The sequence below is a fragment of the Ovis aries genome, chromosome 22 (assembly GCF_016772045.2).
Source record: "Ovis aries strain OAR_USU_Benz2616 breed Rambouillet chromosome 22, ARS-UI_Ramb_v3.0, whole genome shotgun sequence".
NCBI classification, from domain to species: Eukaryota; Metazoa; Chordata; class Mammalia; order Artiodactyla; family Bovidae; genus Ovis; species Ovis aries.
Genome location: NC_056075.1, coordinates 17,599,383 through 17,622,605, shown reverse-complemented (window position 1 = coordinate 17,622,605; position 23,223 = coordinate 17,599,383). Strand labels below are relative to the sequence as shown.

The 23,223-nt window shown below is 46.8% G+C and overlaps 1 protein-coding gene across 3 annotated transcripts in view; it reads left to right on the top strand.

Moving 5' to 3' along the window:
* TLL2 (tolloid like 2) overlaps positions 1 to 23,223 on the top strand; it is a 144,157-nt gene that overhangs the window by 45,973 nt on the left and 74,961 nt on the right. For all 3 annotated transcript variants that reach the window (XM_042238664.1, XM_027960295.2, XM_027960296.2), the window contains exon 3: positions 19,214 to 19,291. In XM_042238664.1, the coding sequence (XP_042094598.1) occupies positions 19,214 to 19,291 (78 nt within the window). The remainder of the gene's footprint in view (positions 1 to 19,213; positions 19,292 to 23,223) is intronic.

Below are 23,223 nucleotides of genomic sequence, written 5' to 3'. Positions count from 1 at the left end.
GGAGTTGCTTTGAGCAGTCCCATCAACAGGCTGTGGTTTTTGACTGTCCTCCCATGGAGACATTTCCCATGCTGGATAGACATGGCTTCAGCTTTTCATTAATCTTTATTGGTGGTGGGCCTGCTACTAACTAACCAGCGTCCAGGAAAGAAATAGGGGCAGTGGTGGCTCCCTGTGACATCCTGTAGAAAGGACAGTGTCCTGAGCTTATGGATGAATGGCAGGTTAGGCTTGCTGAGATGGAGACGGCTGGGTTCAAAACTGTCTTATTTCACATCAGAAAACATCATCTGGGTGAGATCTGGTGATCACTCTTGCCGGGGCCACTGGCTTAGAGGAACAAGAAGCTGTCGGGAGCAGTCTTACTCATCCTTTCCACTGTCTCCTCCAGAGCTTGGGAATAAGGTCTTGGGGACTTCTTTTTCTCTCCTTATATTCGACTTGATATTTTGTGCTTCACAAATCCCTCTGAGAGTCTGATGAATATTTTCAGCGCTTCTTACATACACAGTTTTGCTTGCAGTTTTAAGAAGTTTACTCAGTGAATTCCAAGTTAGAAAACTCAGGTCCACGGTCCCCCTTTCCTGTCTGTTTCCACTCTATCAGAGATGTTCTCACGTGGACATACTGGATCCTAGAGCTGCAGGATAGAAAGGCATGGATGCTGGTGTCAGGCTGGCCTCCCTGGCTCTGTACTGATTAACTGGGGGAGTTAGGGGATTCCTTCCTTATTTGGAAAGTGGAAAAGTGGGGGGAATGGGAAAGTGTGGGAGGTAAAGCACTCAGCCTGGAGTCTGAGGAATGGTGGGTGCCCAAGGAATAATACCCATATGACTGTATGCTGGCTCCTGCCTTCTCATCTCCCAGCCCACCTCTGTGTCCCAGACTCCACACTCCCTACGTGCCTGGAAGTCGCTTCCTTTGCAGTACCCTGCCTGCATGCAGCTGGGGTTTCTGGAGCTGGGCCTGCACCAGTGTCATCTGATCAGATCCTTAGATTTAGATCCCACCAGTCATGGGGAATCTCTATCAATCCCCAACATAAACCTTCCCTAGTCCACCTGAGTCAAACTCTAGGTCATGAAGCTGGGCAAACAAAGATCTGAGAATGGATTAGATGTTGGTTCTTCTTTGATGGTGACAGCCAAAAGAATAACTACTGTTTGTGGTGCGCTAATTGTGTCTTGCTGTTTACTCGCTTAGTCACGTCCGACTCTTTGTGACCCCATGGACTGTAACCTGCCAGGCTCCTCTGTCCACAGGATTTCCCAGGCAAGAATACTGGAGTGGGCTGCTATTTCCTTCTCCAAATAGTGTCTTAAATGATCTCATTTCATCTTCATACAACAGCTCTATGTGGCAGGTACTGTTGATATCTACAGATATGTAAGCTAATGTTCAGAGAAGTGTGTAACCTTTCTTTGATCACACAACTAACTATTGGTAGAGCCAAGATTAGGACTTAACTTTGTCTAATGTCAAAGGTGGCTTTTAGCCTCTACGCTGCATTGCTTCTAGAAATCGCTGCTGGCTTCACCACTAACCCTGTTGCCTTGAGCTGTGAAGGCTTGGTTTCCCCACCACTACCTTTGAGAGGTGAAGATAGAAGACAAGGGTGAGTTCTAGGCACTTATGGAGCTGCTCTCCATCCTGCCCCTGCCGTCTCAGGTTGCTGTGTTCATGTTCAGTGTGTGCCTTGCTTTGCCCACCAAACTGTCAACAGCTGTGACTTCTCTTTGGTTTTGGCACTCTCTCTTTGTAGTTCCAGCATCAGCCTGGGCACGGGGACCGCAGCAGACAAACCCTTGTGAGTTGAAGATGGAGCCTCAGGATTGCATGGTGGTCCCCTTGCTCCTCTGCTCCCCCAGGCCACTTGGGGTTAGGACTGTTGGTTTGAATGTGGGTGCCTGGCATGGGATCCAGCAATGAAGAAAGGTGCATGCTCAGGGGTGGTGCTCTCGGGCTGGGCAAGCCCAGATCACCTTGCAAGAGTAGCTGAAGAGGGTATCCTTTGGCCACATGGTCAATAGCTAATCTTTACTGATACCTTTGTACAGAGCCCTAGGTGTGGTCCTTGGGTCTTTTCCAAGCCGGAGACAAAGTGCCAGCCTTTCTTCCCGCTCCTCCAGAGCTCCTCTCAGCTCTTTTCTTTGCGGATCTGAGCCCACCCCTCGCTGATGGCTCTATTTCACCCCTCCCCTTCCAGAGAGAATTTGCCTTGGCTCCCACAGTCTAGAACTTGATCTTTATAGCTGCACTGTGACTTAGGCATGTCTTACACTCCCCTTGTGTCTGCCCACAGCTCTGCTGAACGCTGTCTTCTTGGTAAGAGTCCCTTTCCCTCTCTCTCCCTCCACTCCCTCTCTTCTTCCTTTAAGGACCAGATGCTAATTGGGAGCCTCTTCTGTGCACAGCACCAAGGGTACAGCTGTATCCACTTTTTATTCCGCCATTAAGGAGATGGAATTTTAATGATGGGCGGGATTATGGACCTGCTTTGGCAGTACTGCAGGAATGGGGCAGGCTGAGGTGGGGGAGGACCTAGAACCAAAAGACCCCATGGGTTTGGGGGCCCTACTGACTTCCCAGAGGAGGTAAGGTCCAGTGGGCAGAACTCACACCTGGAGAGAAGGCCCAGGGTGACAGCTGTCATCAGGCAGAAGTCGGTATTGGGCATCCAGCCTGGGACCCAAGACCTGATGGAAGGCAGGAATGTTCGTGTGAGGCCAGAGAGCCAGGCGGACAGCATCAGAAAGGCCTGTAATAGAACTCACAGAGGGGTTCCAGTGCCATGCTGGGAGCTGGGAAGGAAAGGCAAGGACCCTTGTTCTTCTGCAAAGTGGGTACTAAGGAGGACAAGAAGTCAGAGCCTTGGCCTGAGAGAATAAGGTGGGGACGAGGGTCGGAGGTTAAGCAGAATTCCTTAGATCAAAATCGGAGCCAAAGGTGATGTGCCGCTGTGACCCTCAAGTGTGGAGCGCAAACTCCCTAAATCCCCCCGCCTGAGGACAGGGCTGGCTCCGCGTGCAGTCAGCAACTGGAGAGGAGGGCTGGGGTGAGCAACCCGGCGAGACCTGGCAGTTATTCCGCCCATAAAGTTTTCAATTTAGTGAGATGATTTGAGATAAAAAAGAGGCATCTGATAAAGTGCACATCTGCTCTTTGGGAAGGAAAAAAGAATGTAACATAAGGATTCTATCATCTTTCTCCCTGAGGCCTCGTTCAGAGGCTGACTTATACCTTGGACTGAAGCCAGAGTTCTCTGTGAATTTGAAATGTTGGGAAAAGTTAATTCACCTTTGGATTGATTTTTATTATGACTTGTGTTTGTCAGAATTTGGAGAACCTGGGCTGGAAGGCTACTTGGAGTCACAACAGGGTGCAGAACCAGGTGGGGGAGGGGCGGGGACCACCCTTGGGCATCCATGCAGGGAGCCGCTTTCCCAGCCCCGCCACCCCACCTCCCCGCCCCGCCCCCCGCCAGCAAAGGACCTTGAATTTGGGAGCCCGAGTCAAAACTGAGAGATATAGCTTGAGAAACCAGGACGAAGAAGCGTTTACTGCCTGACCTTCTAGGCAAGGTCCTTTCAGTTTAGAGATACAGAATCCTACTCGATATAGCTCGATAGAAGAGTTTATTTAGGAATATATTTTCTTGGCCATCTAAGGACAGAAGCAGAAGAGCCGGCCCCCGGGGACTCGACTAGAGACTAGAGAGAAAAGAAGGCTGGCTTCTCTCGGGGCCCCAGAGAATCTCCTTCCTGCTTTTCCTCTCCCTGCGCCTGGCCGTCGTGGCCGCCGTGCCCGCGTCTGCGCCGTGCTGCCTCTGCTTGAGCGTTCCCCTCTGAGTGCCTGCGGTACCCATCTATGTAGGGGTACTGGGGAAGCCCTCAGAGAGGAAGAAATCACCAGGGGAAGGAGTGAGAAGTGAACTGATCAGAGCCCCGGGGAGGCGGGGGGAAGAAACAACGTGATGAAAGAAGCAGGTGGTGGGTGTGTCTCTGTGGCTTCAGAGAGGAGCGAAGGCTGGAGCCGCCTCCGGGCAGTGGAGGGGACGGGCGAGCGAGCTGACCCCCGGTGTGTGGGGATGTGGAAGGAGCTCCCTTTGCAGTCAACTTGGTCTTGGGGTCAAGCCTATTAACCTCACACCCTCTTTGCCATTTATACTATGTTCATGGGAAAAGACGAGTTCCCATCAGTCATCTTAATACCTGGAATTCGGGAACACGACCTCATGAGAGCTGGGGATGGCTAGTCTTGGGTGAGGCTCTAGCCTTTGCCACTCAGTTTTGGCCAACAGAAAGATTGTGCCTCACCTGTCCAAGCATCACTCTTTGCTTCTTCTTAATCTGATTCTATTTTCATGCTCTGGTAACTGTGTATTTTTTAAAAAAATTTATTGACTAGAAATTGTTTTCTGTTAATTTAAACAGTAGGTGATCCCTAAAGCAACATGAAATGAAACAAATGTACTCTAAGGCTTTTTATTTATGCAGTTCTCCGAATGATTGTTCTAGCATCAGTGGCCTCAGTATAAACAATACTCCCGCCCTGACCTAAGAGCACACTGTCGTGAATCCTTTTTGACAAAATAAAGGATGCGTTTATCCAATAAGTAACCACCCTTAAAATCTTTTAGCGTAGCATTTTTAGTTTCTTGCACCCTTGCTTTTGTTTTTCTTGACCTCTTTTGGATGTGTACATTCAGTTACAGCTGAAACTGACCTTTGTTTCAGATGCATTTACTACTCAAATATTTTCTTGTTGGGCATGATAATGAACTAAGTTGTTTTCCAACAAAACCAGTGCCACACCCCTTCAGTTATCCATTGCATGGCAGACCTTGACATGTCAATTCGCCTCATGGGACCTCCTTGTCTGTAGAACGGAGGGCTGGACTTCAAGCTTCCTGAGGGCCAAGAATGATTCTCTCAGTTCTTTTGACAAAATAATCCATGAATGTATGTGGACTCAGTGATGGTGTCAGCAGCATTCATGGTTGATCAGATATCTGTATGTCTGCAGCTCCTCCATCGTGGGATGCCTCGTGGGACTTTAGAACGGTCTGCTCAAATTGCATCTAACATGAGACCTTCTAGAGACCCTCCAGTGGGCTCCCTGGAATCTCATCCTGCATTCAGGTCGACATATTTCTCTTTGGTATCCTTTACTGACCCTGTTTGCCCGCAGTGAGAGAAAAGTACCTCCTGACCCGGACACTGAGCCTCTGAACTTTGTTAGTCCCCATCCTGCTCCTTGCCTCGACTTCAGAGATTCTCCGTGACTCTCCTGCATCCCTGGGCCCTGCTGCCGTGGCCTGAGGAATTCCCGTCTTGCCTGACACGGGCACCCCCTAGAGGCGTTCCCATTTGCTCCACAGCCCAGAGGTCCTAAGCGGTCAGCCCACCAGCCAAATCTGGTCTGCAGATGTGCTTTGTTTGTTTTGTAGAGCTTACATTTTTTTTTAAATTTACTGCCAAAATTTAAAAATCAAATTTCTCATTAAAAACCCAGAACTCTGGCTTCTCATGAGAAGCTGGAAGTTCTGGCCCCACTGGTCCAGCAGTCCCACATAGCGACAAGCAACGTGGTTGCGTAATGATGGACCGGACTGTGGAGGAGCAGGTGCTCTGCGGTTTGCCGCAGACCTCACTGCTCCCCAAGCATCTTTCACACCCTGGTGTTTTACTTGCCTTGGCCCCTAACTCTGGGCATTGGAGTTGGCACTTCGGGCCAGTGGGTAAGGGTCAACATCCTAATTCAGGTCCCATGACAACCGCCAGGGCTGCGCCTTTCTGCTCCATCAGGGGAGGAGGTCCCAAGCGTTATCTATTGGCTGGTAGTCTGGAAGACCAACCTTCTCCTGGAGTCTCTTTTCTTCCTTTCTTGGAACTTTCGATCAAAGTCCTCATCCTTGTCCTCATCCCATCCCCTCTTTACCCCCACAGCACAGCATGCCGTATCCCAGGCTCTGGTTGGCATTAGGGTGCCAATAGGACAGTGTCCCACAGCAGGTGGTTTATGGCCCAGCATGTGCTGCTTGGCATCAGAATACATTCTTTCTGGCCCAGGAAATCAGAGGAATGGGACCATTAGGTATTAATCTTTCTGAAACAAAGGGCTCGTTCCACATCACTGACATACACCATCACCCAGGAGAAGACTAGTCACCCTAATCTCAATTCACCTAGTTTATCTCTTAAAGATGAAGTCATTGCTCTGTGCTTCTTCTTGAACTAAATTGACTTCTGTCCCAAAAGGTCAAAGACAGGCTGTGGAGCTCCATGGTCCTCTTTCTGCTTCTCTCTAGTTTCCTGAAGAGGGCTTGGGCTGGCCTTCCTTTCCATGATTCCTGAGTTCCTTGCTATTCTTCCTGTGACCACTTCATGGGGTTTGTCCTTTGAGACATCTATAGGTTGTAAATCTTTATCAGTCATTTGGTCACCTGTGCAAAGGTCATGTGCTAAAATTCTTCTAAGATGTTCAATGAGGACAAATGTGTGTCTCTTCCAAGGAACGTTATATCAGGTAGTGAGAAGGACTTAACCCTTGGGTGTCAATTACCTTTTCTTTATTGTCAAGGGTTTTCCCTTCCTTTTCTGTTTCCATCAGACACCAAGGGACAGAGCAGTGAGGCAAAGAGTAAGGGTGCAGAGTTGGACCCTCCCAGCTCTGCTACATACCAGGTGGTGACCACAGATCGAGGACTTTAACCTCCTCGAGCCTCAGTTTCCTTATCTGTAAAATGGGAGTAGCCATAATAATTTACCCCACTCAGGTGCAGCGAGAATACACACAATTGAGATAATACATGCAAGTATCAGTCAGTCCTCTTCAGTCCAGTTCAAATGGACATACTTGTTAAGCCTCCGCTATGAAACCACATAATGGAAATAGACAAGATATTGTCTTGGTCCTCAGAAATTAAGTGTCTCATATTGAACAACAGACTTGGTCTGCAAATTGTTATACTCCGGAGATGGTATGATCAGGGCTGGGAGCTCCTTGAGAGGAGGGGCTGTGCCTGACACCTGGTACAGTGCCTGGCACTGAGAGGTGCCCCTTAGAAGCTTGCTGAAAGAATGAATGAAGGGGTGAGTGAGTAAAGGGCCACTAGAGGTTTGTAGGTGAAACACAGAGATAAGAGATGGCTTCACATAGCAGGCTGAGCTGAGCTGTGGAGATTTTGATTAGGGTTGAGGTGGGGAGGGCATTGCAGGTGGAAGGCAGAGCCTGAACACAGTCATGGAGTGGGGAGCTTGGGGTGAGAACTGAGCGGCTCAGGATGGTTGGTGGGTGGGTGAGGAGGTAGGACTCGGGGGAGAAGGGAAGCTGGAAAGGCTTGTTGGGACCAGACTCCGGTGGGACTTGGGCTGAGGACTTAAACTCCCCTCCCTTTTCTGCCTCAGTGCCCAGAAAGCTGTGTGACTGTGGGTGAATTATTTGAAGTTTTCTATGCCTCAGTTCTTTCATTTGTAAGTAAAGTCAGTAATAGTCCTTACCTCAACTGGACTATGCTGAGAATTAAATGAGAAAATACACATAAGGCAGCAAGCATAGTCCTTGGAAAACAAGGTCCCCAATAAATAATTTCTCTCAGCAAAGCTCTAACTTGTAATTTGGGACCCACTATTCAGTGAATGAGTAGATGGGGAGAAAAAGGATAGATGGGGGAAAAATAGAAACAGTGGCAGATTTTATTTTCTTGGGCTCCATAATCACTGCAGATGGTGACTGCAACCATGAAATTAGATGATGCTTGCTCCTTGGGGAAAAAAGCTATGACCAACCTAGACAGCATATTAAAAAGCAGAGACATCATTTTGCCCACAAAAGTCTGTGTAGTCAAAGCTATGGTTTTTCCATTAGTCGTGTACAGATGTCCGTGCTGGACCATAAAGAAGGCTGAGTGCTGAAGAATTGATGCTTTCAAACTGTGGTGCTGGAGAAGACTCTTGAGAGTCCCTTAGAGAGTAAAGAGATCAAACCAGTCAATCCTAAAGAGAATCAACCATGAATATTCATTAGAAGGACTGATGCTTAAGCTGCAGTTCCAGTATTTTGGCCACCTGATGTCAAGAGCCAACTCATTGGAAAAGACTCTAGTGTTGGGAAAGATTGAGGGCAGGAGGAGAAGGGGACAACAGAGGATGAGATGGTTGGATGGCATCACTGACTAAATGGATATGAGTTTGAGCAAACTCCAGGGAAGTCTGACATGCTGCAGTCTATGGGGTTGCAAAGAGTCGAACACAACTTAGCAACTGCACAACAACAACAACTCAGTGAATGACACTTACTTATCTTGGCCAATCCATTCTACTCTCCCAGGAATAACAGGATGACAACACACAAGCTAGTCACCTGAGTGTTTTCTTAACATATGTGTGCATCTTAAGTTGCCTGAGTCGTATCCGACTCTGCAACCCAATGGATTGCAGCCTGCCAGGCTCCTCTGTCCACGGGATTCTCCATGCAAGAATACTGGAGTGGGTTGCCATGCCAGGGGTCAAACTCAAGTCTCTTCCATCTCCCACATTGTCAGGCAGGTTCTTTACCACCAGTGCTACCTGGGAAGCCCACTCCAGTATTCCCATGGGCAGAGTGGCCGAGTGGACTATAGTCCATGGGGTAACAGGATGTGTATCTTCTTAATGTATTTCTTTAGTTAATGCTTTAGTTATTTGATGTCTCAAGTTGTTATGGAGCAATGTCTAAAGAAATACCATGCTTGGGTGTGGAGAAGGTCTGGTTTTCACCGACTCCCATTGACTATCAATGGATCCTCAGCCTAAACTTGGTTCTCTTAAGTGCGTTTTAAGGAGAACTTGAACTTTTTACTTCATTTGTGGTATTTCTGGTATAAAATGTCTTGTCTCCATGGCTTATTGTTTCACCCCATTTCAGACTTCAGAATAGTTTTAGAACCAATAGTAATAATAGCTAACTTTCAGTTCAGTTCAGTCCAGTCGCTCAGTCGTGTCTGACTCTTTGCAACCCCATGAATCACAGCACGCCAGACCTCCCTGTCCATCACCAACTCCCGGAGTTCACCCAAACTCATGTCCATCGAGTCGGTGATGCCGTCCAGCCATCTCATCCCTCTGTCGTCCCCTTCTCCTCCTGCCCCCAATCCCTCCCAGCATCAGAGTCTTTTCCAATGAGTCAACTCTTCGCATGAGGTGGCCAAAGTACTGGAGTTTCAGCTTCAGCATCAGTCCTTCCAAAGAACACCTAGACTGATCTCCTTTAGAATGGACTGGTTGGATCTCCTTGCAGTCCAAGGGACTCTCAAGAGTCTTCTCCAACACCATAGTTCAAAAGCATCAATTCTTCAGTGCTCAGCTTTCTTCACAGTCCAACTCTCACATCCATACATGACTACTGGAAAACCATAGCCTTGACTAGACGGACCTTAGTTGGCAAAGTAATGTCTCTGCTTTTGAATATGCTATCTAGGTTGGTCATAACTTTCCTTCCAAGGAGTAAGCGTCTTTTAATTTCATGGCTGCAATCACCATCTGCAGTGATTTTGGATCCCCAAAAAATAAAGTCTGACACTGTTTCCAGTGTTTCCCATCTATTTCCCATGAAGTGATGGGACCAGATGCCATGATCTTCGTTTTCTGAATGTTGAGCTTTAAGCCAACTTTTTCACTCTCCACTTTCACTTTCATCAAGAGGCTTTTTAGTTCCTCTTCACTTTCTGCCATAAGGGTGGTGTCATCTGCATATCTGAGGTTATTGATATTTTTCCCGGCAATCTTGATTCCAGCTTGTGCTTCTTCCAGCCCAGCATTTCTCATGATGTACTCTGCATATAAGTTAAATAAGCAGGGTGACAATATACAGCCTTGATGTATTCCTTTTCCTATTTGAAAGCAGTCTGTTGTTCTTAGTGAGTGCTGACTCTGAACCAGGCATTGCTCTATGGCTTACACGCATCATCTCTTTTAATCTGGATGATGCCCCTATGAGGTGAATACTCTCATCCTTATTTTATGGATGAGGAGACTGAAACATAGAGACATTAAATGAGTTAAGATCACATGGCTAGTAAGTGACAGAGTAAAGGTTTATCCTTGGACAGTCTGACTCCGGAGCTAGTTCTCTAGGTCCATCTTGCAAACCATCTGACTTGCTAGAACTTTAAGCATCTAGAGATCAGTCTAGGGGTAAGCTGTTCCATTTGTGGTCCCTGACAAAGCTCATCTGGCATAGTCATTCTTCGTGACTCTAGGCTTGGTTTTGACTGGCTTTGGCCAGCAGGACATTAGGAAGATTTTTAAGCAGAAGCTGAAAAAACAACTGCACAGTGGGGCTCATCCTTTTGGAATGCTGCCTCCACATGAGCCATCTCCATCATCCCTCAACCTTTTCATCCCAGCTCAGGTCACAGAGCAGAGACCAGTCAGCCGCATTTGTTCCTTACCCCAACTCTTGGCCCTCAGAAGCAAGGATAGAATGGTGGTTGTTTTAACCCACTCTGTTCAGAGGAATAGTTTGTTGTGCAGTAATAAATGATGGAAATGGCCAAGAATCCAAGGCCAGGCTTGTGTGAAAGATGTGGGCCAAGTGTACAAGGATACCTAGAGTCCAGGGCTCGGGAGAGCAATGGAGGTTTGAATCCAGGTGAGCAACAAGTACTCCAAGAGCATCTTTAAGCAGAAGGCCTGACGTAGCTCAACCCACAGTCAGGGACTAGGAAAAATGCAGTCACAGGCACTCACAATGGGCGGAGGGCCCAATACCAGGCAAGATGGACATCTGGCTGGAGGCTCCAGGCTAGAGTAGCTCAAATTTGCATGATAAGAAGGCTCTCATGAGCTTCTGCCTGTGGTCAGAGCAAATTCCAAGGCCTCTTCAGCCAATGCAAGGACACAGGTGGGAGTCAGTTAACAGAGAGGGGAAGGGCAGACTGGGTCTCCCAGGAGCCGGCCAACACTGTCTGAAAGAAGGTTTCAACAAGCCTTCTCTCATTCTCACCAATGAGCTTTCCTCTCTTCCATCTTGCCAAGGTGTGGGCTCATTATTTTCTCTTTCCATGATCAGAGCAGAAAATCAGAAAGAAAAAAAAGGCTGGACCACAACTTTTCCATCTGCATAAACACAAATATGTTTCTTTCTCATCAGAAAAGGGTTTCCCAGCAACTGTGTGTTTGTATGTGTGTATGTGTGTGCAGACATACACCATACAGTGCAGAACACATGTTCTTAGGCAAAATATGTGATGTAATCTAGTTCTTCATTTGAAAATCTTTTTATTTCCTGATTATAAAAGTAATATGTTGAAGATTTAGAAATTACAGAAAGTACATTAAAAAATTAATATTTGTCCAAAAATCACCCATCAGAGATCATCACAATGGACACTGTGGTTATTTCCTTCCAGTATTTTTTCCACATTGTTTTGTATTTCCTTTATATCATAATTCCTTTACTGCCCCCTGTGGGGGGTGTGATTGACACAGTCTGTCTTTAAAATGTTGGGGATGAACATCTGTTGTTTTTCATTGTCATTTCCTTTGTACTGATATCTAGAAGTTATATTATTGGGTCAAAGTCATTATTATTGCTTGTTTTAAAAGATGTTGATACATCTTGCTAAATTACCTCAAAACATGTTACTAATTTATATTTCTACTCCAACAGCAGTTCCTATTTTATTATACACTGGCCAATAATAAATCATTTCATTAACAAAAACTGGCAGTGATCTTTTAACTTATTCTCCCTTCCCCTTCTGTAGCATTTGAAATTTGGCATAGATATAAAATTACTTGGCACCGAATTACTTGGGATTACACATTGATTACTGTAGTGGTTGCCTAGTGCATTCCTAAATCAACCTGTTAAAGGGACTTTGCCTTGCTTTTTTTTTTTTCCCCCCTAATAAATAAATAAAAGCTCTGGTGAGTAGGTGTGTCTTGCTTTTCTGACAGAGGTATGTAGATGCTTCGTCCATTGGCCTTGCCTGGGATGCTTGCTCAGACCCTACCTGTACAGGTGTAGAGCAGGGTTAGGAGCATGGATTCTGGAATCAGAAGGGCCTGCTTTGCAAGGCAAATTCCGTCACTTGCCAGCTGGGTGACCTTGGACAACTTATTCACGAACCTCAGTTGTCTCTTCTGTAGAAGAGGAATGATGTTACTTATTCATGGCATTGCCGCGTGCATTACATATGACCAGAGGGCATGGCAGATTGACTGTAAGGGTAAGAGTCTAATGCCCTGCATGAACTAGCCTTGCATCTCTCAGCTGTTAGCCTCAGTTCCTGCTCCATCGGACACTTATTTTCCTCCCTCTGGATTTTTTTAACTTGCTGGTATTTTTTTTTCCTTCTAGAATACTCTCCCCAGATAGAGGTCTACCTCATCATTTAGGTGTCAGCTCAGATGTCACCAACTCAGATCTTCCCTGGGATCCCATCCCCTATTGTTCTTTGAAAAACTTTTAATTTCTTGAAAGTGCTTAATCCTTCCACAGAATGGTCTTTTTTGCTTTGTTTTGTTATTTGTTTTTTGGCCATGCCATTCAGCTTGCGGGATCTTATTTCCCTGACCAGGGATCAAACCCATGGCACTGAAAATGTCAGTCCTAACCACTGGACCGCCGGGGGAGTCCCATGATCTCATTGTTTACTGTGGATTTTCTTCCCTCCACTGGCACCAGGAAGGCACCATGAAGAGAGACACTGCCTGTCTCTGCCTTAGGAACCCAGCACGGTGCTGCCTAAAGGTGGCACTCAGTCAGTACTTATGGAGTGGACTGGCAATAAAGTGATTTTTAAGATCTTGTGCTAGAGATTTTATTTTTTTTCCTTAGAGTAAGCAAAGTAGTTTTCTGCTAGATTTACTCTAATGGGTCAGAGCTGGAAATACAGGTATTAAAAAGTCAGTAAAAATGTGAGAGCTAAGGTTGTCCTGGCAGGGTTACTTGTGTTGTATCTTAAAAGTTTTGACTTTAGACTGATCTGGGAGACTCTCAGCCTCTTCATCCAGTGGCTGTGTCCACAGTGATGTCTTAACTGCCCTAAACCTCAGTTACCCTGCATGTAAAATGAGAATAACACCCACCTCAGAGGGTTAGCTTGAGGATTAAATACAGGTAACATGTGAGTACTTGAAAATAATCAAGGACTTTTTTTTTTTGCCTCATTGGCATGTGGCAGCTTAGTTCCCCAACCAGGGATTGAACCCACGCCCCCCTGCACTGGTTGGCAGTCTTAATCACTGGACCTCCAGCAAAGTCCTGCTGCTGCTAAGTCACTTCAGTCGTGTCCGACTCTGTGCGACCCCATAGACGGCAGTCCACCAGGCTCCCCTGTCCCTGGGATTCTCCAGGCAAGAACACTGGAGTGAGTCCAGCAAAGTCCTAGTCAACATTTTAAAAATGGTAGTTATTTTTGTGTTTAAGAAAAGCAAGAACCAAGTAACGTTGGGCTCTGAGAATGATACAGAAGGAATAATTACTATGAGGTTCTGTTTATTAATTACCATATTCATGAATATTAATTCACAGTCTCAATGAGTGATCATATATTCGAATAAACAATACTGATCTATGACTCCGTACTCTTGGGCTTTGGAAAAGCCCATCCCTTTCTACCTAGATGTCTTTGGATGTATATGGTTAATATTTCATTAATTATGGTGGAGGGGTGTTGTGTGTACATCAATGTCTCATATGATGCATATAATTAAGCCACTTTTTGTTGGGAGCGGAAGAAAATTGGGCTTTCCCAAAGAAAAGCAGCTTGCTCCCGAAGTTGCTAACAGATTGCTTCTTAATTGAATTTGGGAGGTGAATTATATGGTGAATTAGAAAAAAGAACAACTCTGAATTTAGTGAATTGTTCCATAAAGGAAACTGTGGGATTGAATTGCAAATGCTGGATGGAAACATTTCAGCCTGGCCCCATGCATCACGGGCCGCTGACCTCTGCTGTGTTTCAGTGAGAGCAGTGAACAGGCCTGGAGCTCTCTTTTCAAGTCCTGGAGGGCATTCTTTCCCAGAGACCAGCTGTAAGCCTGGGTTTCTTATGCAAAGGAGACGTTTGAATAAACCACTGTGACTAATGAAATCTACAAGGTCTTTGCATAGCCTCTTACTGAAGAGGTAATTAACCAAAGATTAAATATGGGCATATATATGTATTTTTTCAAGTTTTTTTTGTCTTGCAGTCACACGTAAGGAAAATATATCCGCAGTCTCTGAATACGCCCTGTCCCCATCGCCCCCAACCTTTGTCTGCATCAGGCTGTATTTCTCTCTGCCTTGTTCTGTGTGCTTGTGGCTACAGTTATAGCCACAGCCACACCTGTCTCACTCATTTGATTGGTTTTACTGAAATAGATGTGAGAAATGACTTTCTTAGTACTCAATGTCTGTCTCCAGCTCCACATTTTCCATTCCTGGTGAGCTTGGGAGGAAAAGAGATTGGCTATAAGAACGCGTCATGAGATGAGGCTACTTTTTACAGGATTCTCTCAGTAGAGAATCTCAATTTGGGCTGCACCTTAGAATCACCTGGGGAGCTTTTTAAACTCCCAAGGCCTAGGCCATGCCTCAGACCAATCAAATAAGAATCTCTGGAGAGGGATGCATACATTGGTATTTTTCTAAAAGGTTTCCCAAGATGATCCCAAAGTGCAGCTAAGGTTGAAAGCCATCGTTCCAAGAATATCTATTCCCCTCTCTCTGTAAGCTGAAAAAGACAATATTTTTCCATCGGTGATGCTGAGTTAGAAATGATTGGGGTTTTCTTTTTAAGCACTGTCTTCCCGATTCATCCATCTACCTATGCATCCATCCATCAATCCATCCATCAGTCATATATTTTATTCAGGTGTCTGCTATGATGTGCCAAGTGCAGTGCTGGGTGTGTATTATTGGGAAAGACAAGGTCCCTCTCTTCAGGATGCTAAAATCTAGACAAGGGGATCAGCCAAATAGACAGGACTTGTGGTAAAGGATGTAACTAAGCCCAGGGTGCTGGAGACAGAGAAGAGGGGGCTTCTATCTCAAGAGGAGCAACAGGGCTTCCCAAAGGAAGTGGTGTTCAAGCTGAGCCTTGAAGATCCAGAAGGATTTGGCCAGGCGAAGAGGTGGGTGTGACAGAGGAAGAAGCATCAGCAAGAAGAGGATGGAAATCCGAGCTACCGTGAGTAGCTGAGGTGACTTAGCACAGAGCAGGAAGCCCTGAGGTACCAGGTGGAAGAGGCCAGCAGGGCCACATCACAGGGGCCTCAGGGGTCCCGTCGGGGTCTGGAACTTATCCCAGGGGCAGTGGGAAACCTTGGAAGAGTTTTCCTCAGGGGAGTAGTCAAACCATATTCACTCCAAATTGACCGCCAGGCTTAGCTGTAGTGGAAGCAGGAGTTTGGCTGCCCTTCTGAGAAAAGACTAGACCCGCCAACCTCTTGCTGGTAAGGATGACAGAGAAAGGATGTGTGTTCTTAACTGCTGTGACCCCCGTCTCAGTGGTGACCTTGGATGTACCCTCAAGACCTCCTGGAAAATGCCCTAGGTCCCTTGGGAGCAGGCAGCCACCCCCGCTAGATAACCCGACTTGTGCTCCTTGTTCTTTCTGGGTCTGAGGCAGAGGGGAAGGAGCTCAAATCTGGGGGCTCCGTCAGGACCCACCTTCAGCTTCTCCATTACTAACCATCTCCGTACCATCAGGGCAGACAAGTCACTTCACTGTTTGGAACCTTGTTTCCTCATCTGTGAGATGGGGATGCTCGTGGCTTTTTTGCCACTGAGTCTTTGTGAGGCTGGACTTCCCAGGTGGCGCTCGTGGTAAAGAACCCGCCTGCCAATGCAAGAGATGTAAGAGACACAGTTTTGATCCCTAGGTCTGGAAGATCGCCTGGCGGAGGGCATGACAACTCATTCCGGTATTCTTGCTTGGAGAATCTCATGCACAGAGGAGCCTGGCGAGGTCGCAAAGAGTCGGACAGGACTGAAGCAACTCAGCGTACACACGTGCAAATAGTGATGCTCCCCCCACCGCCATCTGCTAGGGGCACCTGGTCACCTCCTCCTCAACTCCAGGGCTTTGCTTCTATTGGGACACCAAGGACCGAGGGGCCAAAGGAATCAGAAGTCCTCAACCTCCACCTCCGTGGCCTCCTGCAAAATGGAATAGCAATCTCTCCCAGCCATGGCTTCCTCAGCCACAGCCTCCAGCTAACCTTGAACCAGGCTGTGCCCAGCTATCCTTAAAGGACTATATATATATTGTATACACATATATAGTATGCTATATATATATATATATATATAGTGTGTATATATATATATGTTTGTAGGAGCCAAGCAGGTCTAATTATTCCAACTCTCCATGCTAGACTGGAACTACATGGAAATCTTTCAAATCCCAGCTTCTGTGCCCCCTACTGCCCACTACTAATACCCCTGATTATATTCAGAGCCAGTGCAGTTGCAGAATCCCTTCATGTCCTCTGGCTCCCATTTAGATCTCCCAGAATAAAAGCCCTCATTTTGAAAATGGCCTGCAAGGTCCCCCACAGCTCCAGACCCTCCGCTGCTCACTGACCTCAGCACCTGCTATTCTTTGCCTAGCTCATTCCATTCCAGTCACACCCACCTCCCTACTGCCAAGCACACTCTCACCCCAGGGCCTTTGCACCTGCTGTTCCCTCAGTTGGAATGCTTTTCCCCAAATATCTGCAGACCCTTTCCTTCCCTTTCTTCAGTTCTGCTTTTCTACCTTGTGTGAAATGGCAACCCCTCACCCCTAGCATTCCCTGTTCCCCTCCACTCTTTTCTTCGTAGAGCTCATCAACAACCGACATATATTGCATCTTCTATTTGTTATCTCCTCTACTATCCACCAGAATATAATTTCCATGAGGTCAGAGTAGAGATTGTTCAGTCATATCCCGAGCAGCAGAAACAGCATCTGGCATGTAGCAGGTGTCAGACAAATATTTGTTGAATGAGCGAATGCCTAAACAAACCATTACCTCATTCAAAACTTGCAATGACCCATTTGACAGATGAAAAGTCCTAACACCCAAGGTCCCATCCATGCTCACATAGGGAGTAAAGACGAAGCTAGCCTTGGCCTCAGGCTCTCCTTCAGTCTGCTCACCGGCATATTCCTCTGCTGGCCAGAGATTTTCATACCATCAGGATTTCCCCTGACCTTTAGCCCAAGAGGAAATGATATTGCAACTGAAAGAATACCCAGAGGGCTGGGAGCTGGCAGCAAAGTCCCCAGCAGCTGCAGGGAGCGTGTGAGTGGATTCGGAGTTGGCCAGAAAGGCAGTGGACAGCAAGATGAAGGCATGCAAAAATATCCTCGTGCGCCTGGGCCACCGCCCGCATCAGTCACCAGAGGGAAAGAGGTGGTCTGTGAGTCAAGAGTTGGGATTCTGGAACAGCAGAGCAGTCTATCGGGGTTGTCCGGGGCCAGGGCATTAGGTTCCATGTTTAGGACCCTTCTTTGGGCAGCACTGGAAGCCTGTGACCTCTGGGACACAGGAAACATCATTGAGCTTCTGACCAGGAAACTGTCTTGAGCCCTCAGCTTCCCGTATGGGCTGGCAACCCTGGGCTGATCATTTTGTGTCTATTTTCTCTCTGTAAAATGGGGTTACACTTCTGCCATAGAGTTTTTTAAGCCAAGTCAAAGGGGAGATGGGGAAACTGCTTTGTAAGCTGCACTTTTCTAAACAAACGCAAGAAGAAATAATTTTGCAGTAGCTTGTTCTGTAGATGTTTTGATGTGGTTTCATAGTCTCCTGGATACAGGATTTATCCTTAAATCTGCTTTGGGGTATCCTGACCCACCCAACTGCTTAACCACTGAATGCAGGAGACACTGGGGGCCCTTCTCAGTCCCTCATGTCTAAGCCATCAGCCTCTCCTGTTGCTCTGCCTCCAACTGTTAATGTATTCCTGAAATCCCTGCGGATCCAGCCTCCCTGCCTGCCTACCGCGGTCAACACCTCGACAACACACGCCCATTCCCGAACTAGTTTCTTTTCCAGATCCTCCTGCTGGCATGCACTGGCCCGGATCTCCATGTGGCCGGCTCCTTATCTTCCAAGTCTCAACCCAAATGTCATCTCCCTGAAGGGCCTTCTCTGACAACTTTCTAAGAGGCTGCTCCAGTCCACTTTATTGCATGCTGCATTTGGTCTTCAGAGCATTTTCTGAACCTGCAATCGTATCATTCCTTTATTTTCTTACCTACCATGTATCGTCCAGCCGCCCATTTGGAACTGATGCACCATCTGTCTTGTTCACTGGTGGATCCCTGCTTCCTGTGGCTGTACCTGGTTCACAGTAGGTCTAATAGTGGACAGTGATAAACCATCTTCCTGGTGGGTCAGGTGGGAACCTTGTTTCTAGATGATACTAGCAAATGGGATTGTGCATCACTGCTCTTGATTGAGGCTGTGTATGCGGAGTCTGATTTATAAAGTAAACTGGGAAGTCTCTAAAAGGAGACTCATCCCAAAGAGGAAGCCAGGTTACCTAAGTTTAAGCCGAGGCAGCAGCCACTGTCATATCACACAATCAGGAGCAGCGCTAGTGACGTTTCCCTGCGTCCCACACCAGGCGCTTTAGAACCAGAGAGCATCCTTTGTGTACTGGGCTTTCTCAGGGAGGCGAGGGTGAAGAAGCGGACGATAGTATTCCTCTGTTCACTTTGTATATCTCACTCCAAGTACCCTGAACTGATTGAGGAAAGGCTACTTTATTAATAATTTGTGAACTATGTGCATGGTTGTAAGAAAGCAAGTTTTTTTTTAGCTTCAGCATTGAGAACAGCCCCTCGCACATGGTAGGAGCCTGGATATCCTTTGTTAAACAAATCTTTGGGGACGTTCCTGGTGGTCTTGTGGTTAAGAATTCGCCTTGTAATGCATGAGTCAGGGAACTAAGATCCCCACATGCCACGCGGCAACTAAGCCTAACCACTCCGGAGCCCTTGCACCACACCTAGAGAGTCCATGCACCACAATGAAAGATCCCGCACGACTCGAAGAAGACCAGAAACTTCTGAATGAATAAATATTTAAAAGATAAACAAACCAAAAAAAAACCTCCACAAACCTTTACTGATCTACTGGTGATTCTGCTCATTACCCAGGTGACCAGGTTTGTCCCCTCATTTCATGGTGCTGATGCAAAGAAGGCTAGTATGTCCTCACGTGTCTCTTCTTTGTTCCTTTAGGTGGGCTTGGAGAGCAGCCATCTGGGAGCTGGCCAAATGCTACAGCCATGAATGCCAGCAGCGAGGAAGCCAGAGAGGGTAATGTGAGACCCCACCAGGCCTGGGGGTACTTTTTTCTTTCAGTTGTTGTAAATTTCACGTAAGATTTTTTTAGGCATTTGAGCATGTCCCATTTCATGGCGTTAGTTACCTATGCAGTGCTGTGCCACCGTCACCACTCTCGAGCTCCTGTCGCTCCCTGTATCTCTCCTGCCTCCCTGATGCCAGCTTTGGGAGCCTCATGTGTGTTGGTAGCTCTGCCATGTCTGACCCTTTGTGACCCATGGACTGTAGCCTGCCAGCCTCCTCTTTCCATGGAATTCTCCAGGCCAGAATACTGGAGTGGGTAGCCATTCCCTTCTCCAGGGGATCTTCCTGACCCAGGGATCGAACCCGGGTCTCCTGCATTCCAAGTGGATTCTTTACCATCTGAGCCACCAGGGAAGTCCTTTGGGAACCTCGTCTTGTACCTTTTACTTTCAACCTTAGTGGACTAGAAGCAGCAAAGACTGTGAGTGAGAGAGTGAGTCCCCTGGTTGAGTGAGGTGGGCCAGTTGCCAGAGAAAGGTACAACCATGGGGTTTGGTTGCTCAGGGACTGGATGACCTCCAGTTAAACCCTACAGTCTGGACTTGATTTTTCTCTCTGGTGCTTGGCTGGTGGGCTGAGGGCCCCAAGAATCAAGAGGTGGCATGATGAGGCTATGGGCACTGGGGGTCTTACAGAATGAGTGGGCCGGAGAGGCAAGGAAGGGAAATAAAGCTGGAGTGGGGGCTGGGGAAGCAGGTGTAGAGTAGAGACCCCAGTGGGGGCTGGGGAGGCAGGCGTAGAGTAGAGACCCCCGTGGGCTTCTCTGGGGGCGGGAGTGCTGTGGGAGTGGCTGGCTGTGGTCAGGGCCACCATCAGCAGGGGTCTTCCTGGAGGCACCACCTCCGCCTGTCTGCACAGCAGCGCCCAGATGTGTGTGCGCTCTAGGAGATTCTAGCCTGGAGATTACAGGAGGCGCCTCACTGCAAGCATCTCACTTTGGACGAAGGTTTTCCTGTTCAGAAAGTGTGCGGGAGGAGAGAGGCTACTGGGCTTGTGTCTGGCCTGCATCCTGCAGGAATCAGCGCTGTTGTTGAGAGTAGCATGTCTTCTGTATAAAATCAACACAGAGCAAAGGGAATCGTTTAAAATGCTAGAATCCTGTGTTTTAGGGACGCCTCTGCAGAGATGAAATACAAATCACTGTTTGCTTTATTTTATGTTTTTTCTTTAATGTCATTTTAGCTTACACATACACATATATATGTATAATTTCACACTAATGTATATTGTGGATTTTTTCTTTTCCCTTCCATTTGACTACCTTCTTCACTTCTTTTTTTCCCACATATTACCACTCTCTCTTCCCCAGGTAATACATGCTAATAACTTTGCATGCACCCTTCCATGTGTTTCTCCATGCACATATATTCACATATACAATGATACAGAGATACACACATGTATAAATATACGTATATACCCATAAACATATACACAGATATATTTTATCACTTTGAAAAAATGGGATCATATTTGATGCTTTTTTTATGCATTATGTTTTTCTCACTCATCAATACTTCATGGCAAAGCTGTCTAAGACCCTTATTACGATTTCAGTTTGTTCGTTTTTTAAATGTTATTTATTCACTTATTTATTTTTGCCACTGCTGGCTCTTCATTGCCGCTCTCAGGTCTTCTCGAGTTGCATCAAGCGGGGGCTACTCTCCGGTTGTGCTGCGCGGGCTTCTCATTGTGATGGCTTTTCTTGTTGCAGGGCATGGGCTCTAGAGCAAGTGGGCGTCAACTGCTGTGGCCCAGGGGCTTAGTGGCCCTGCCACAAGTGAAATTTTCTGGGAGCAGGGCGCAAACCCATGACCCTTGCACCAACAGGTGGATTCCCAACTCCTGGACCACCAAGGAAGCCCTCAGCTTATTTTTGTTGTTATTGTTCAGTCGCTCAGTTGTGTCTGACTCTTTACGACCTCATGGTATGCAGCACGCCAGGCTTCCCTGTCCTTCACCATCTCCGGAGCGTGCTCAAGCTCATGTCCGTTGAGTCGGTGATGCCATCCAACCATCTCATCCTCTGTCATCTCCTTCTCCTCCCGTCTTCAAATCTTTCCCCAGCATCAGTGTCTTTTCTAATGAGCCGGCTCTTTGCATCAGGTGGCCAAAGTATTACAGCTTCAGCTTCAACATCATTCCTTCTAATGAATATTCAGGATTGATTTCCTTTAGGGTTGACTGGTTTGATTCCTTGCAGTCCAAGGGACTCTTTATTCTTTAAATAGTTGCAAAATATTCCTGGCATGTATGGACCATGATTTGTTCAATCTTTCCTGTATCAGTTAATACTCACTTCAAATTTTTGCCATCATAAACAGTGCTATAGTACAGTTCCTGAATACAGATCCTTACAGAGTACGTCTTTAACAGATGTTGCTAGAATGCGTTTCAAAAGGTGTAATCACATTTCCATAGCAGTTCATAAGTGTGTTCCTTTCATCATATCCTCCCTGGCACTAGGTATTATCAGTGTTTTCAATAATACAAACAGTAGTCAGTATTCAGTTCAGTTCAGTCGCTCAGTTGTGTCCAACTCTTTGCAACCCATAATCCACAGCATGCCAGGCCTCCCTGTCCATCACCAACTCCCGGAGTTTATCCAAACTCATGTCCATTGAGTCGGTGATGCCATCCAACCATCTCATCCTCTGTCATCCCCTTCTCCTCCCGTCTTCAATCTTTTCCAACATCAGGGTCTTTTCAAATGAGTCAGCTCTTTGCCTCAGGTGGCCAAAATATTGGAGTTTCAGCTTCAACATCAGTCCTTCCAATGAACACCCAGGACTGATTTCCTTTAGGATGGACTGGTTGGATCTCCTTGCAGTCCAAGGGACTCTCAAGAGCCTTCTCCAACACCACAGTTCAAAAGCATAGTAGTTATTATTATTTAATTTGTTTTTCTCTTATTCCTGGTGACTTTCAGTGTCTTTTATCTTCACCAGTGACTTGGACGTGCACTTCTGTGAATCACCTCTTGCTGTCCTTGGATCATTTCTCTCTTGGCTTGCTGGCTCCCTCTTATCCATCTGACCTCATTTAGAGAGAGGCAGATTCTTCTCCCACTCTCCACCACCACCATTTAACAAATGTACATCTTATTCTTAGTCACATGAAAAATCTGTATTTTTCTGCTTTGCCTGCTTGAAGGTATTTTGACTTAGGGGTTTTCAGGCTCCTAGACACCTGATAAACTCAATGTCACTTCATTTTGGCCACAGATGACCAGCCCTTAATGGCGAAAATGATGCACAGGGTATGAGGCTGAAACCAGAGGGACTTGCCATTACTCTTTGCTGATAGCGCGGATGGTTAAGAATCTGCCTGTAATGTAGGAGACCTAGGTTTGATCTCTGGTTTGGGAAGATCCCCTGGAGAAGGGAATGGCTTACCCACTCCAGTATTCTTACCTGGAGAATTCTGTGGACCGAGGAGCCTGGCGGGCTATAGTCCTGGGGTCACAAAGGACATGACTGAGCAACTAACACTTTCACGTTTCACTTTCAGTGATGTAGACACCATACCTAATTTAAGTGATTTATTTTCTCATTAAAAACTACCGCTAAGCTTAGTGACTTCAAACTGTGATTCATTATCTTGCATGATTCTGTGTGCTGACTAGGCTTTGTGGGGTGGGTCTTCGGCTGACATCATTCAGCCAAAGTCGTTCACTTGATCACATTCATCTAGTAGCTGAGTTGGGTTGAGAGGCCTAGAAAAAGCTTTAGTCACCTATTTAGCACCCCAGCGTGCCTCCACATGGCTCCTGTCTCTGAGTGGACCTTTGGCACGGAGTTGTATGTGCTGTGCTTAGCCTCTAAGTCATGTCCCACTCTTTGGGACCCCATGGACTGTAGCCCATCAGGCTCCTCTGTCCG